Source organism: Babylonia areolata, chromosome 27, assembly GCF_041734735.1.
Source record: "Babylonia areolata isolate BAREFJ2019XMU chromosome 27, ASM4173473v1, whole genome shotgun sequence".
NCBI lineage: Eukaryota > Metazoa > Mollusca > Gastropoda > Neogastropoda > Buccinidae > Babylonia > Babylonia areolata.
Window position 1 is genome coordinate 1,135,328 of NC_134902.1, and position 15,365 is coordinate 1,150,692.

The following is a 15,365-nucleotide window of genomic DNA, read 5'->3' on the forward strand; positions in this document are numbered from 1 at the left end:
GCCCACAAGAGGGCGCGTTTGTATTTCCGTTTTGTGTTCAAAGTGAAACAACTCCCACGCTCACGACATTCTCACGGCGTGACTCTACGCAGATTCTGAAACTCATCGTCTTTCTGAACTTGAAGCCACGCCAAATTATTGTCAGGTTTTTCTTGAAACAAACCCATTCTTTCAGAGGCGACAGGCACTGTGACTGTTTTCGATCAGCATTGTGGCTGTATCTCACATTATCAGTGTGCAGTCAATGCATAGACTGCATCAAGTGAAGCTGCCACGACTTGTAAAACATTGACTGGTTTTTGAGTAAAGGAAAAAAAAAAAAACTTTGTTGGGATTTTTAAAAAAAATTTCCGGTATGTCGTATTGTTTAAGAAGACACGTTAAGGCCCTTTTCAAACAAAGGCGCGGTATACGGGAGCTAGTGGAAAGGGAGAAGATACCAAAGGCTCTGGGATGGACCTCGCAGAGGGCTGCTATGTCGACCCACACAATCGATGCCAAGAGTGATGCGTGTAACGAAAAACAGCCCCCTCAACACATACCTGTCATGACGCAAGAGGTGTTACACATGTTGAAACCCAGTGAAGGGCAGGTACATCGGCCAGTTGCTCATTCAGTGTGTGTGATTGAAACATGCACTGATGTCTAGACAGCAGAAACGTCTTGAAGAACAAGTAATATGATGGGACTGTTGATCATCCTGACATTGTGTCTTAATTAAGGTTTCTAAAGTCCCTGCCCAGATTATCTGCTTCTGGCACTTTACAAAAGAATAATTCACACAACTGATAATAGTCAAACACACCCATGTATTATTCATTTATTGTATAAGTACAGCTATCTTTTTCTCTGCTTGTATTATGTAGTAGTAGTAGTGTAGGGACTGGCATTTGACTGCCTAGGCCTCACAGCCTTTTTTATGTCCCCTTCAATATTGGTCTCCTTTTATTTGTGGGATACATGTATGTTTTCTTTTACATGTTCTGGAAATCACTCATCAAAGTCAGTAAAATTTTCTTTTAAATTGATGTTCATGTCGAGGAGATTTTTTAACACATTAGTATTTTGTGCAAGTTTAGTTTCCATTGGTAGTGCATTCCATAATTGTGCAATTCTATTAGCTAATGAATTTTTCCTTAGGTTAGTATTACAGTGCTCTTTGCAAATTTTCATCATTGAATTTCTTGTATTCTCATAATCTGACATTCTAAAAACATTATTCACATTGACTTCATTATAGCAATTTAACATTTTGTATGTTTCTATTAAATCCCCTCTTAGCCTTCTTCCCTTTAATGAATGCAGATTAAAGTATATAAGTCTCTGTTGATAGCTCATAGATTTGCATTCTTTTAATATTTTAGTTGCTCTTCTTTGTACCATTTCTATAGCTATAGATTGCCTCTTGCGGTATGGGTGCCACACAATATTACCATATTCCACTTGTGATCTAACTAATGCTTTATACAGTTTAAGAAATATATCTTTTATCTAAATAGGTAAATGCTTTCTTAATTATTCCTATCATCTAAATTATGTTGTAAGCTTTATTCAACACAGACTTCGTCACTCTTAATTTCTCCGAGATAATTAAATAATTTTGATTCTGATTGTCTTTATAGTTAGATTTATCTTCCATTGTGACACTCATGAACTGGAAGTCCTGTCTTGGAAGGGACCCACTGGGTTTAGTCAGCCATGTCTGTATGTACACATAAACCTGCCAGTTGCTCCATCCTTTCCTGATGTCCTCTTCCTCACTCTTCTTTGATCCTGTTGTCTTGATGTGTCTGCTTTGTGTCTTGATGTGTGTCTTGTTGTGTGTTGTGTTGTGTACTGTGTGTAATGATGTGTGCTGTATTGTGTGCTGTGTGTCATGATGTGTGCTGTCTTGATGTGTGCTGTGTTGTGTGCCATGACGTGCTGTGTGTCATGTTGTGTGCTGTGTGTCTTGATGTGTCTGTGCTGTGTTTCTTGATGTGTGCTGTCTTGTATTATTATTATATTTATATATATATATATTTTTTTTTAAATATTATTATCTTCTTCTTTTTTTTTAAATCATTTTTTATTATCCTTTTTTTTCTCTCTCAAGGCCTGACTAAGGGCATTGGGTTACACTGCTGGTCAGGCATCTGCTTGGCAGATTTGGTGCAGCGTATATGGATTTGTCCGAACGCAGTGACGCCTCCTTGAGTGACTGATACTGATACTGCTGTCTTGATGTGTGCTGTGTTTCTTGATGTGTGCTGTGTCTTGATCTGTGTGTGCTGTGTGTGTTGATGTGTGCCGTGTGTGTTGATGTTTGCTGTCTTGATGTGTCTGTGCAGTGTGTCTTGATGTGAGCTGTGTGTGTGTTGATGTGTGCTGTGTCTTGATGTGTGTGCTGTGTGTCTTGATGTGAGCTGTGTGTGTGTTGATGTATGCTGTGTCTTGATGTGTGTGCTGTGTGTCTTGATGTGAGCTGTGTTGTGTTGATGTGTGCTGTGTCTTGATGTGTGAGCTGTGTGTGTTGTGCCAGACAGTGGTGGACATGACGTATGGAGGAGGGGGTCACTCGAGGAGCATTCTGCACCACGCCCCAGGTGTCACTCTGATTGCTGCTGACCGTGACCCTCTGGCGCACCGCCTGTCACAATCACTGGCTTTGGAAGTCAGGGGGTGAGTGCATCAGTACGGTTGTACTTAGGATTGTGGTGTCAGTATGGTTGTACTCTGGTTGTGATGTGAGTTTGGCTGCACTTTGGTTACTTACATTGTGAGTTGAAGCTGTACTCTGATTGTAGTGTGAGTTTGGCTGTGCTCTGGTTGTAATAGCTGTACTTTGGTTACAGTGAGTTATAGCTGTACTCTGGTTGTAATGTGAGTCTGGCTGTACTTTGGTTACAATGTGAGTTTGGCAGACCCCACTCCATACATCTTTTAACATTTTTATTTCAATTGCCTTCTTAGGGAATAAGGATATTGAACAAGCAATTTGTCACACCCATTTTTTGGGTTTTGCAAAGTCAGTTAACCAACAAATGCATGCTTGCACACTTGCATGCTTGCACACATGGACACACACAGAGAACAAAATAACTGTAAAACTATTTTAGAAGAAGAAAAAAGCCAACAAATAAATAAAGTTGGTGCAAACAGACTAACATTTTCCAGAATTACAAAAACATTTTCATTGTATCAGTGCCATTCAGCTGTAAATGATGTCATAAGTGACCCAAGATCTATTGCTGATGTAGTGGTATGTAGTGGTCTGAACTGTACAGTATCGTTCAGCTGTAAATGATGTCATAAGTGACCCAAAATCTGTCACCAATGAACTGTGCAGAGTGTCCAGGGTGATTCCTGTCGTGGGGAGGTTCTCAGAGCTGCCCCAGCACCTGTCCAGGTTGGGGGTGGAGGAGGGCTCAGTGGACAGCTTTCTCTTTGACCTGGGGGCGTCCTCCATGCAGTTCGACACCCCTCATCGTGGCTTCTCCATCAGCTCTGACGGACCGCTGGACATGCGTATGGATGGTGACAGGTCCTGCTAGATGTTCTGTGTGTGTGTGTCTGTGTGTGCATGTAGTCTTCGTGTGTATGCCTTGGCATGTGATGCTGGTGTGAAGGGATTCTTTTCTCCACACCTGCGGTCTTCATCTCAGCTTGCAGTGTCTTCACTGTGAGTTGAGCTTCTGAACAATTCACTGTTTCTCTGTGAATTTGAGGACTATGTGAATGGCAGTTGTTTGCACACACAATTATACTGTTTGATATGTGGTGTTTGAGGAATTTCTTTGGTACGTTTATCATGTGGTGTGTGCTGTATGAGATATTTCAGATGAGAGATGTTCGCTCCAGTAATGTGCTGTGTGTGTTGTGAGGTATTTATAACTGTGGCTAGAGTTGTTTGTACAAGTCCCGTTTTCGTGTTATATGTGTTGTGTGAGGAATTTTTGACAATTGTCTGCACAAGTACATTTCCATTTGCTAAGTGTTGTGTGAAGAATTTGTGACAGAGATCAGAGTCATTCTCACAAGTACATTTCCATTTGCTGAGTGTTGTGTGACAGAGACAGAAGTATTCTCACAAGTACATTTCCATTTGCTGAGTGCTGTGTGACAGAGAGAGAGTTGTTCTCACAAGTACATTTCCATTTGCTGAGTGCTGTGTGACAGAGAGAGAGTTGTTCTCACAAGTACATTTCCATTTGCTGAGTGTTGTGTGACACTGACAGAGACAGAAGTATTCTCACAAGTACATTTCCATTTGCTGAGTGCTGTGTGACAGAGGCAGAAGTATTCTCACAAGTACATTTCCATTTGCTGAGTGCTGTGTGACAGATCAGAGTTGTTCTCACAAGTACATTTCCATTTGCTGTGTGACAGATCAGAGTTGTTCTCACAAGTACCATCCCATGTTCAATGCATGCAGGTTCCCGGGGAGCCCGACAGCAGCAGACGTTGTGAACTGTCTGAGTGCCGGAGACCTCAGCATCATCCTGAAAGGATATGGAGAGGAGCGACACGCCCGCTCCATTGCACAGGCCATTGTGGAAGCTCGCTACGCGTTTGGCAGCATCACTGGCACCAGGCAGCTGGCGGAGATTGTGGACACTGTGTTTGAAGGGTGAGAGGTTGACTCTCTCCGTCGGTTTGGGTTCTGGGCATTTTGGAAAATGAAAATTCAAGGGAAAATAAACAGAGCAAATTGAGTAAGTAATCAGCAATATGAAATTGATGAACAGAAGCAGCAGTACATTTCCACTGGTTAAATCTGTGAATGGACGATTTGGACAGAAAACAATGAATTTATGGTTTCTGTTAAGGTTGATTACTTTTCATGATAGATATCTTTATCAGTGTGTATGTGTGTGTGTGTGCATCCGTGTCATTCATATGGTACTGGGGTCTCTTCTTTTCAACAGGAAATGGTAACTAAGGGGCCTCACGATGGGTGTTCTATATTCATTTTGGTATCTAAGGGGCCTTACGATTGGTGTTGTATATTCATTTTAGTAACTAAGGGGCCTCACGATTGGTGTTCTATGTTTTGATAAAAGTCATTTTGGCAACTAAGGGGCCTCACCATTGGTGTTCTATATATTGTGAATCAAAAACGTGGACACGGAACTTGAAGTGATTTTTCAGCCACATGGAAGTCTGGGATATATGAGAATTATTGAAAGAGAATGCAGGAAATTAGTGACTTGGTTTTTTTTTTGTTTGGCACAGTCGGGAAAGATAATCCATTTTTTCTCTGGAAAAATATCCTATTTTGTTGTCTGCTTTTTAGTTTGTTTGCTTTGTTTGTTGTTGTTGTGTGTGTGTGTGTGTGTTTTAATTCAGGTACATTCAAATATATTTCCTTCAAAGTCATAAACCCTTGTGCATTAAAATGTTGCAAATTGTATGTGTAAATATACAAGTATGATTTCAATGTCACACGTTTGTCTTGTTCAGAAACTTCAGCTTGTGTTCAGGAGAAGAAACTAAAATGTTGCAAGTTATGTAGGTATACGTAAGTGTTTGTGTGGAGGTATATATAATCTGGAATATGATTGCAGTTCCACCTGTTTGTTCTGTTCAGGAATTTCAAGACAGACAAGCTACAGCGACACGCCCACCCAGCCACCAGAGTGTTCCAGGCTCTCAGAATCTTCGTCAACAACGAACTGAACGAACTGAACAACGGACTGGAGGTGGCGTGGAGGTACCTCCGTCCCCAGGGGCGCTGTGTGGTCATCGCCTTCCACTCACTGGAAGACCGCATCGTCAAGCGTCACTTTCATGGCATTGAGATGGACGCTCAGGCCAACATGACCCTCAGCGACCACCACCGGAACTCCGCCCACATCCACCCTCTGGAGGTCGTGACCCCTCTGCTGGACAAAAGGTGGAGGCCGCTGGTCAAGAAGGTCCTCACTCCGTCCGTTCAGGAAGTGGATGCCAACCCTCGGTCTCGGTCAGCCAAGCTCAGAGCCGCTGTCAAATTGTAGTGGCTGGAAGTTTCTCATGTGACTGGAATATGACTGATGAGACAGCTTCAAGAAAATTGTGTGTTTTGTTTCTGATGATGGACAGAAAATTCTGAATTAGAATGTGTCTCTCTGTGAAACCTTTGTCATGAGCATGTTAGCGACATGAACATGTTGCTTGCCGCATTTACATTTTTTTTTTCCAGTTTTCCAGCTGTAGCCGTGCTGGGTTCTTTCTTTGTGTACTGTTGTTTTTTTGGGTTTTTTTGTCTTTACATTCTGGTTGCTGAGTATGGTTTGTGAGTGGTAGTGTTTTACACATAAAGAAATGGTTTCTTACAGCTACATTGTGCTCAGAGCAAATTGCCTCTGCTTTTCCAACAGTTATAGTGTCAATAAAGTATTTGTAAAGAACTGAAACCTGTGAAGAGACGTATCAAAGCGTTTTCACACTTGTCATTCGTGCACATGCCCAACTGATTCAGAGGGGCTGCTTGTACATGACTAATAAAATTATCAAGTTTTTTGTGTGATATGCTTTTTGTTCATCCCTCTCCATTTCTCTGTCCCTTTGTTGAATGTCTTTGTTTTGCTGTGTGACAAAGAGACACTTGATGTTCTAAGGGGTTGTTAGCCACAGAGGTACACTTATTGCAAGTTTATTGACTTAGGCAATTATGGAAATGTGTAAAAAGTTAGACATAATTTTGTGATGTTTGTACACATTTCATGAATAAAGAATGCTGTATGGATAAGAAGATTGTCCACAACACTCACGTTTTATTCTTCTTTATTCTTCTTTTTCTTTTGCTGTCCAGTGACTTGTGCCATTTCAGTGGCATTCCTGCCACACCACTCATTCCAAATGCCCCCCGCCCCCCCATACAACCACACCTGGATTCGTCCCACTGTGGTCCCAGCACCGGCAGTTCACAGGGGACCATTGATGTAAGGTCACCAGGAGGCCACACACCAGAGGAGACCCTGCACTGCAGTTGAATCACTTTGGTGGTGGTGTTCAGTAGTGACTGTTCTGATTTAATTTACTTAGGACGCCATGGACTAAGCCCCCTACTGATGACAATAATGGCTTAGTCGCAGAGCCAGACAGTGAGCATCCCCCCCACCCCCCAGTGACAGTCCCATGACATGAATCTGCCAGAACTGAAGACCCCAACAGGACTCGCCCCTAGTACGGAAGTGGAGGGGGATGGAAACAGAGGTCACCATGACAGCATGGCTTAAAGACCACAGCCTTTGGTGGTGGGGTTTTTTTGTTGTTTTTTTTTTTACGATGAAGGAGGAGGAGAGTGATGATGATGATTGTGCTATGGAGGTCCATTTAGGTTTGGGACTACATGACAAGGTTGTATCCTTCCAGGATGATTCCCGGCGTTAACCTGGCCTGAGAGATACAGACACTTGCAGTGTTGGTCAGGAAATTTGAGCAACACACCCAAAGACGCATCTGTGAAGTGGATGATACTCAACGGTGTGGTCCCAGTCTTCCCATTTAAGCCCATAACGTACTCGACTCTGGATAGGAGCCGGCCACAGGCCAAATAATCCATCTCTGCTGGGAATCAAACCCACATCCTCCCAGCTGTAAGTCCGCTACTCTAACCACTTCACCATGGCAGCTGGTTCTCAGGTTTTTTCTGACACTTTCCTGTTTAGATAATTGTCATTTTTTGTCATTAAAAGAACAAAGTTCAGCACTTTAGTCTTGACTCTAACCACTTCACCATGGCAGCTGGTTCTCAGGTTTTTTCTGACACTTTCCTGTTTAGATAATTGTCATTTTTTTGTCATTAAAAGAACAAAGTTCAGCACTTTAGTCTTGACTTTTGACTCCATTTGTTTGCAAGCTATTTTCTCACATTTAAGGGGAAAAAAATTACGGGTGCAATAGCTGAGTGTTTGAAGCGTTGGACTTTCAATCTGAGGCTCCCGGGTTCGAATCTCGGTAACGGCGCCTGGTGGATAAAGTGTGGAGATTTTTCCGATCTCCCAGGTCAACATGTGCAAACCTGCTTGTGCCTGAATCCCCTTCATGTGTATACGCAAGCAGAAGATCAAATACGCATGTTAAAGATCCTGTAATCCATGTCAGCATTTGGTGGGTTATGGAAACAAGAACATACCCAGCATGCATACCCCCAAAAACGGAGTATGGCTGCCTACATGGCGGGGTAAAAACGGTCATACACATTAAAGCCCACTTGTGTACATATGAGTGAATGTGGGAGTTGCAGCCCAATGAAGAAGAAGAAAAAAAAAATCACCAAACTCTATTCACTTCATCTGGTGAAAAATTAATGAAGTAATTGTCTTAATTTATGGTGATGTGAAAGCATTTTTTTTAGCCATGTAAAGAATCTGAAACTGCTCTTAAGGTTGAACATCTGCCAGTGCCCTTCATCTTGCGTGTCTCAGTTACAGGACCACACAAACACACTGAACATCCAATAATATCAATACTGGGTGGATTGTGAAAAAAACAAGCAGACTCAACAGCATGCACCAAAACAGTATGAATACCTAAATAGTTTGCAAACATGATTACAAAAGTGGTCATACATATTAGGCCCACCTCATGTTCTGAGTGAATAAACAGACTTGCAGCCCATGCAGACTTGAAGAAGAAGGACTCATCAGTTGCTGTGGGTTCCTTTTCGCACTGACAGTGTATGCTGCTCACTGAACCTTGGTATAAACTCCCACCCAAAAGACTTGAACCAGGACCACCTGCGCGGGGAGGGGGGGGGGGGGGAGGCTGAACCTGTGTAGGCTGGCTTCCTAGTCAAGTATATTGTATCTGGGCCACCGCACCACATGAGAACAAAGAAACAAAACAGAGAATGAATGAGTGGGGTTTTTGGTGGTGGTGTTTTTAGTTGACTGTCGTATGGGCATATACCATACACACACATTTGGAGTTTGGGGAAGGCTTTACAGGAATCGATAATCAGAATTGGAACAGCGAACAGAACGCAAAATGACAACAGATTTGCATGCACTGATGCAGCATTTCGAGGCGGGGTTCAATATGGGAAGTGTCTAACAATATATATATATATATGTATGTATGTGTATATATATATATATATATATATATTGTTGACACAATTATGATAATTTGACTCTTGTTAAATAACAAAAAAAAGATGCTTTGAGCTTTAAGAAAACACTGTCTTCTTTTCATAACAAAGAAAATAAACATAACAACACCTTTGACTTTTTCGTTCCTATTATTTTTTCATGTATCCAGGAGAGAAAGAGAGAGTTACGTACCTTGGTTGAGCGCAATGGCGGACGATTCAACATCAGAGTAATGACTCCTGGATGTGATTGTTTGTGTTCAGGTAAATAAACCCAGTATTGCTGGTTACAGCTTTATTTTAGTTTTGCTTCTGAACGATAGAAATTTTGATATAGTTATAGAATTACTTTCCTGGCATCTGAACGTGGACAACGGAACAAATAGCGATCTGCGATATTTTGCATTTTCGATATCCTAGATATCGTGAGTTTAACCAGTAAAGTTATTCATGGCTATCGTCTTTCTCCGTGAAGGGTGGTGTGGTCGAGGCGTGGTCCTGAATAATGATAATGGAAATTTCTATAGCGCCTTCCAACGCCCAAGACCCTGAAAGTTTTACAATAATTAGACATATTTTTCTGCACAAAGTAATACCAAAGAAACAATAATAGGGCACATTGCACGTCGCTAAAAAGATTTAATAATTTGTTTGTCAGTTCATTTATTGTTTGATTAATGTGTTGTTTATGCATTTTATTGGTTCTACATTTTATTCATAAAGCTTTTGTTTCCAATATCCACATTTCTTCCCCAGTGTTCTTTCATTTCGAAAAAGATGCAGATTGGTTTTGGATTTATCAATTGACCATTTATTATCATCATAATGTACTTTACATTTCTTCCCCGGATCCACTCTTTTATTGACCTTCTTTGCAGCATTCAAGAGGGGAAGAAATGTAGAGTATATGTTACAATGTTAACTTTTTCTGTCATTGAAATGAAACTGAATGGAAGAAATGTAGAGTAAATGTTAATAGTATTACTATACTATGCTTTATGATTATACCTTAGCTACCAGTGGCTATATACATACATTATGATTATACTTTAGCCTCTGGTGGCTTCATACATGTATACATTATGATTATACCTGAGCCATTAGTAGCTTCATGCATACATTATGATTATACTTTAGCCACAAGTGGCTTCATAAATGCATTATGATTATACTTTAGCCACTAGTGGCTTCATACATGCATTATGGTTAATAACTTATACCTTAGCTGCTTGTGGTTTCATACATGATACATGCAGTATGATTATACTTTAGCCACCAGTGGCTACAGACAAGCATTATGACTATACCTTAGCCACTAGTGCCTACATACATGGATTATGATCATACCTTAGCCACAAGTGGCATGTGTTGCAGCTGCAAAGTCAGTGGGTTGTGACTGATCATAATTATAAGTATCCATATCATATCATCATCATCATGCCCAGGTGCAAGGAATGGGGAGGCGCAAAAGGAAAGGAAATCCCAGGAAACGATCCCTGGCGTTCGAAGAAAGTCCAGTGGAGAATCCGCGTCATCCGCTGAGCCCAGTACCGTGTGCTGACAACCCAGTCACTGCGCTGACCGTTCCTGTGGACAGCCACTGCACCATCCCCTGGGTCAGTCAGCTGCAGACTTTTGTTTTCAGTGTGTGTGTTAGATTATCCCTTCCTTTTTTGACATATGTAATCAAAATGTGTCCCTGTAATCATCCTGACTTTGTGTGTGATTGTGTGTGCGTTTGTGTGGGTAGATGTGTGTTTATTGTAAACTGATGTTGGTATTTTGTGTTATTGGAATCAAACATTGTGGGATGGTGGGTATGAATAACATCTTTCCAGTAACCCATTCCTATAATGTGATAAGCAAGATCAAAGGTCAAGGATACTATTTTGCAATTCATTACAGAAGAGCAGAATTGAACTCCTATCTTGCATTTGCAATGACTAATTTTCACCCAGTGTTCATCAAACATGGTTTAGTGACTGGCCATAGTGACATGATCCCTGCTGAAATTGTAGATGAAAGGTCAAGGTTTTTTCCTGTTGCACAGTCAGTGTGTTGAGTGGCTATGACATGAGTGGTGAAGTCCTGTCTTGTTGTTCAAGATCAGGGTTAGGGTTAGGGTTGAGTGGCTATGACATGAGTGGTGAAGTCCTGTCTGTCTTGTTCAAGGTGTCGCCACAGTTTGGGGGGGTAGCTCTGTCTGTTGAAAAACGTCGCCAGACACGTCAACGACGAAACATCAGCAGGAACCATGGCGACCGATCCACCAAGGAGAACCCTGGGACTGGAACTCATGGACATGGCTCCCGCAGCAAGTTTCCAGCTCTTCGCTTCGTCGGTGATGAATCCACATCTCAAAGAAAGCCGGCCCCAAAGGCAGCAGGGTGTGGAGAGTTGTCAGAACCTGTAGAGAACAAACGTCTTTCTCATGTGAGTGTCAGTGAGGAAAAGAGGCATCTCTCTCATGTGAGTGAGGAAAAGAGGCGTCTTTGTCATGTGAGTGAGGAAAAGAGGCGTCTTTCTCACTTTGAGGAGGGAAGCAGCAAGAGAGGTGACAGACGTGCTGCCAGAAGCAGCCATGTCAGTGGTGAAGAAGACTATGGCTGTGCAGAATCAGTCAGGAGGAGGAGGTCTTCCAGGCAGTCTGTGGGATTTCGTCATCGCCTGTCTCTGGCCCTCGGTTCCTTGGACTGGAGCAGACAGTCGCTGTCCCCTGATTCCTCCATGGACCAGCCCGCCCCCTCAGATCGCACAAAGAGACCACAGGAACCGTCCCAAAACTTCACCGCCTTGCGATCAGAAGGGAATTCTTTTCATTGTGAAGATGAAAATTCACACATCATTTCAGATGAGCAGGGAGTGAAGGGGAAAAAAGGGTACAATTCTGGCATTTTGTCCTCTCCCCTGGACACCTCCAGTGCCTCACCGTCCTCCAGTAACACCCCACTGACTGCAAGAGTGGCTCCGATTCCGCTGAGGGTGGCGCTGTTTGCTCCCAGCCCTTCAGACGATGCTGTCGACCTGTCGCTGAACAGACGTGCCTCACAGCTTCCACGCTGCGAGGATGACCGCTGGGCTGGCAGTGTTTCCTCCACAAGGAGTTCCTCAACACCCAGGACTGCTAGAAGCCCAGCAGGGGGAGGATCCCTTGAGGGAGACAGACCGAGGCGATCTCGGCGACTGCAGGGCAAGGTGAGAGAGGCCATGAGGTACCTGCAGCCAGCGTCGCCAGGGAAACGAGGCTGTGGGAAGATTTTGGTGTCGGACACTCCAGAGACTGAGTACAGCCTCACCTTCAGGCAGAGGCAACGTCTGAAAAGAAAACAACTGACTTGTAAACAGAAATAGCAGAGTGGTGCCCCCCCCCCCCCCCCCCCCCCCCCCACACACACACACACCACACACACCCCCCCCCAAGTACAAAACTTTGTAAAGTCCTCACGCAGTGATTTTCATGGGAAGAGCAGCATGACGCAGAGAGAGGCAGAGTCCAGGCAGCTGTTCCCACACTGCAAGGCAGAAGGCAGACAGCGCCACCTGACGAATGAAAATAAAAAGAAGGCGGCAGACAGTGAGACAGGGCTTCCTTGTGGTCAGCAGGTGTGAGATAGTGTGAACACTGAGGGCACTGACCTCTGCTGTGTGACCTTGAGTCACTGAGGGCACTGACCTCTGCTGTGTGACCTTGAGTCACTGAGGGCACTGACCTCTGCTGTGTGACCTTGAGTCACTGAGGGCACTGACCTCTGCTGTGTGACCTGGAGTCACTGAGGGCACTGACCTCTGCTGTGTGACCTTGAGTCACTGAGGGCACTGACCTCTGCTGTGTGACCTTGAGTCACTGAGGGCACTGGCCTCTGCTGTGTGACCTTGAGTTCCTGAGGGCACATTGAAGACTGTTTGCTCTGTGGAATTAGGAGTGAAGACATGCATGTCAGCTTGGATGTAATTTGCATCACATAGAAGATTCTTTGCTCTTTGAATTAGGGGTGAAGAAGATGTGCGTGTCAGTTTGGATGGAATTTGTATCACATTGAGGATTCTTTGCTCTGTGAAATTTGGAGTGAAGACATGCATGTCAGTTTGGATGGAATTTGTATCAAATTGAAGAGTGCTCTGTGGATTTAGGGGTGAAGACATGCATGTCAGTTTGGATGGAATTTGTATCACATTCATATCAGTTTGGATGGAATTTGTATCAAATTGAAGAGTGCTCTGTGGATTTAGGAGTGAAGACATGCATGTCAGTTTGGATGGAATTTGTATCACATTGAAGAGTGCCCTGTGGATTTAGGAGTGAAGACATGCATGTCAGTTTGGATGGAATGTGTATCACATTGAAGAGTGCCCTGTGGATTTAGGACTGAAGACATGCATGTCAGTTTGGATGGAATTTGTATCAAATTGAAGAGTGCTCTGTGGATTTAGGAGTGAAGACATGCATGTCAGTTTGGATGGAATTTGTATCAAATTGAAGAGTGCTCTGTGGATTTAGGACTGAAGACATGCATGTCAGTTTGGATGGAATTTGTATCAAATTGAAGAGTGCTCTGTGGATTTAGGACTGAAGACATGCATGTCAGTTAGGATGGAATTTGTATCGCACTGCACTGTGGACTGCAAAATTTTCTTCATCTGCTTTGTACATTATTTGCATATTACATGTATATAATGCAGCTGTTTTGATTGATTTGTATATAAAGACTCTAATTTTATCATTGACTACAGCGCCTTTGTTGTATTACCAGTGCTTTTGATAAAATATGTGGTGGTCTATGACAGTATATATTTTGAACATGACTTGCCCTTTTTTGTTTACCAGTGTTGTTTAATACTGAACTCTTGATATTATATTATTCCTCCCCCACTATACCCCCATTTCCACACTCTCTCTCTCTCTCTGTCTCTCATACACACTCTCTCTTTCTCACACACACACACACACACTGACACCACAAGAAAACAGATCATTGAAATGGAATGGTTTATTGTCCAAAAGTGCTGCCCTCAGCTGGTCTTGCGTCAAAATACAGGAATGGGTTTCTTTGCTAAACACAGGAATTGAAACAAAGAAACAGGGAGTGTAGAAATGAACAGATATCACAGGAAAGGAAACCGCTTCATCCCAAAGTAAACATCAGCCCAATAACTAGAGGCACTTACACATTTTTTCTTTCTGTTCAAAGTTATATCCATACAATAACAAAGTTTCTGCTCAATGTTACATCCATACAATAATCAAGTGGCACACACACACATGCAGCAACAAGAGCACATGAATAAACAGAAGCTGTAATACCGTTAATAATCACACCTGGAAAAAGTTTAACAACTGTATCAATAAAGAGACAAAAAATATGAAGGAGCATAACAACAGTCCATTTGTGCTGAGGGAAGCATGCTTATATTGTAAACGCATTGAGCAACAGGTTGAATCAGCCACCACAGAGTTTGACCAGTGTACAAATAATAATCAGTGGCAGGCTTGATTTAGTCAGAAACAGAATGGATTAAAATATCTCCCAGTGTACAAATAATAATCAGTGGCAGATTTTTATTTAGTCAGAAACAGAATGGATTGAAATATCCCCAGGTAGTGATTGGTAGTGATGGTTGATGTTGATAGCAGTGGTTGATATTGGTAGAGATGGTTGATACTGATGGTGGTAATTGGATAGTGATTGTGCTGGATAGTGATGTTGGACAGTGTCATTGCTGGATAGTGATGTTGGACAGTGTCAGTGCTGGATAGTGATGTTGGATAGTGTCAGTGCTGATTGGATAGTGATTGTGCTGGATAGTGATGTTGGACAGTGTCAGTGCTGGATAGTGATGTTGGACAGTGTCAGTGCTGGATAGTGATGTTGGACAGTGTCAGTGCTGGATAGTGATGTTGGACAGTGTCAGTGCTGGAAAGTGATGGCTGATACTGAATGTTCCTGGCTTCAAGTGATGCCTGTATTGTTCATCCTGTCACTTCACTGTTCTGTCACCATTCGTCACCCACCTGTCTTCACAAAGTAAGTCCATGTGATAACCTTGTTTTGCTTGTCTGTCACAGTGCGTGTGGTGAAGTAATATATTATCGTTTTTCTTTGCAACCACCATCACCTGACTTTATATCTTGATAAGCTTTTCAAGAAATGGTTTACACATTTGAATTTTTTTTTTTTATATATATATATGAACTGGACATTAACTATACATCGTGCTTCAAATGCATCGTGACATGACAGAAATCAGTGCACAGTTCTATAGTGTTTCACACAAACACCATGACATGACAGAAATCAGTGCACAATTC

At 42.6% G+C, this 15,365-nt stretch overlaps 2 protein-coding genes across 3 annotated transcripts; both read left to right on the forward strand.

The window, feature by feature from the left end:
- The first annotated feature begins 48 nt into the window (after positions 1-48).
- LOC143301134 (putative methyltransferase-like protein 15 homolog) lies at positions 49-6,739 on the forward strand. Of its 2 annotated transcripts, none has more exons than XM_076615203.1 (5): positions 49-674; positions 2,522-2,661; positions 3,329-3,523; positions 4,415-4,609; positions 5,570-6,739. In XM_076615203.1, the coding sequence occupies exons 1-5, from the start codon at positions 642-644 to the stop codon at positions 5,976-5,978; spliced, it is 972 nt and encodes a 323-aa protein (XP_076471318.1). In that variant the 5' UTR covers positions 49-641; the 3' UTR covers positions 5,979-6,739. The 2 variants fall into 2 exon arrangements, with proteins under 2 accessions (XP_076471318.1, XP_076471317.1); XM_076615202.1 differs by having other exon boundaries at positions 49-592.
- Positions 6,740-9,245: 2,506 nt separating this feature from the next.
- LOC143301024 (uncharacterized) lies at positions 9,246-12,419 on the forward strand. The gene is made up of 3 exons (XM_076615024.1): positions 9,246-9,322; positions 10,504-10,674; positions 11,231-12,419. Exons 2-3 carry the CDS (start codon positions 10,513-10,515, stop codon positions 12,407-12,409), a joined length of 1,341 nt encoding a protein of 446 aa, XP_076471139.1. The 5' UTR covers positions 9,246-9,322; positions 10,504-10,512; the 3' UTR covers positions 12,410-12,419.
- Positions 12,420-15,365: the final 2,946 nt, after the last annotated feature.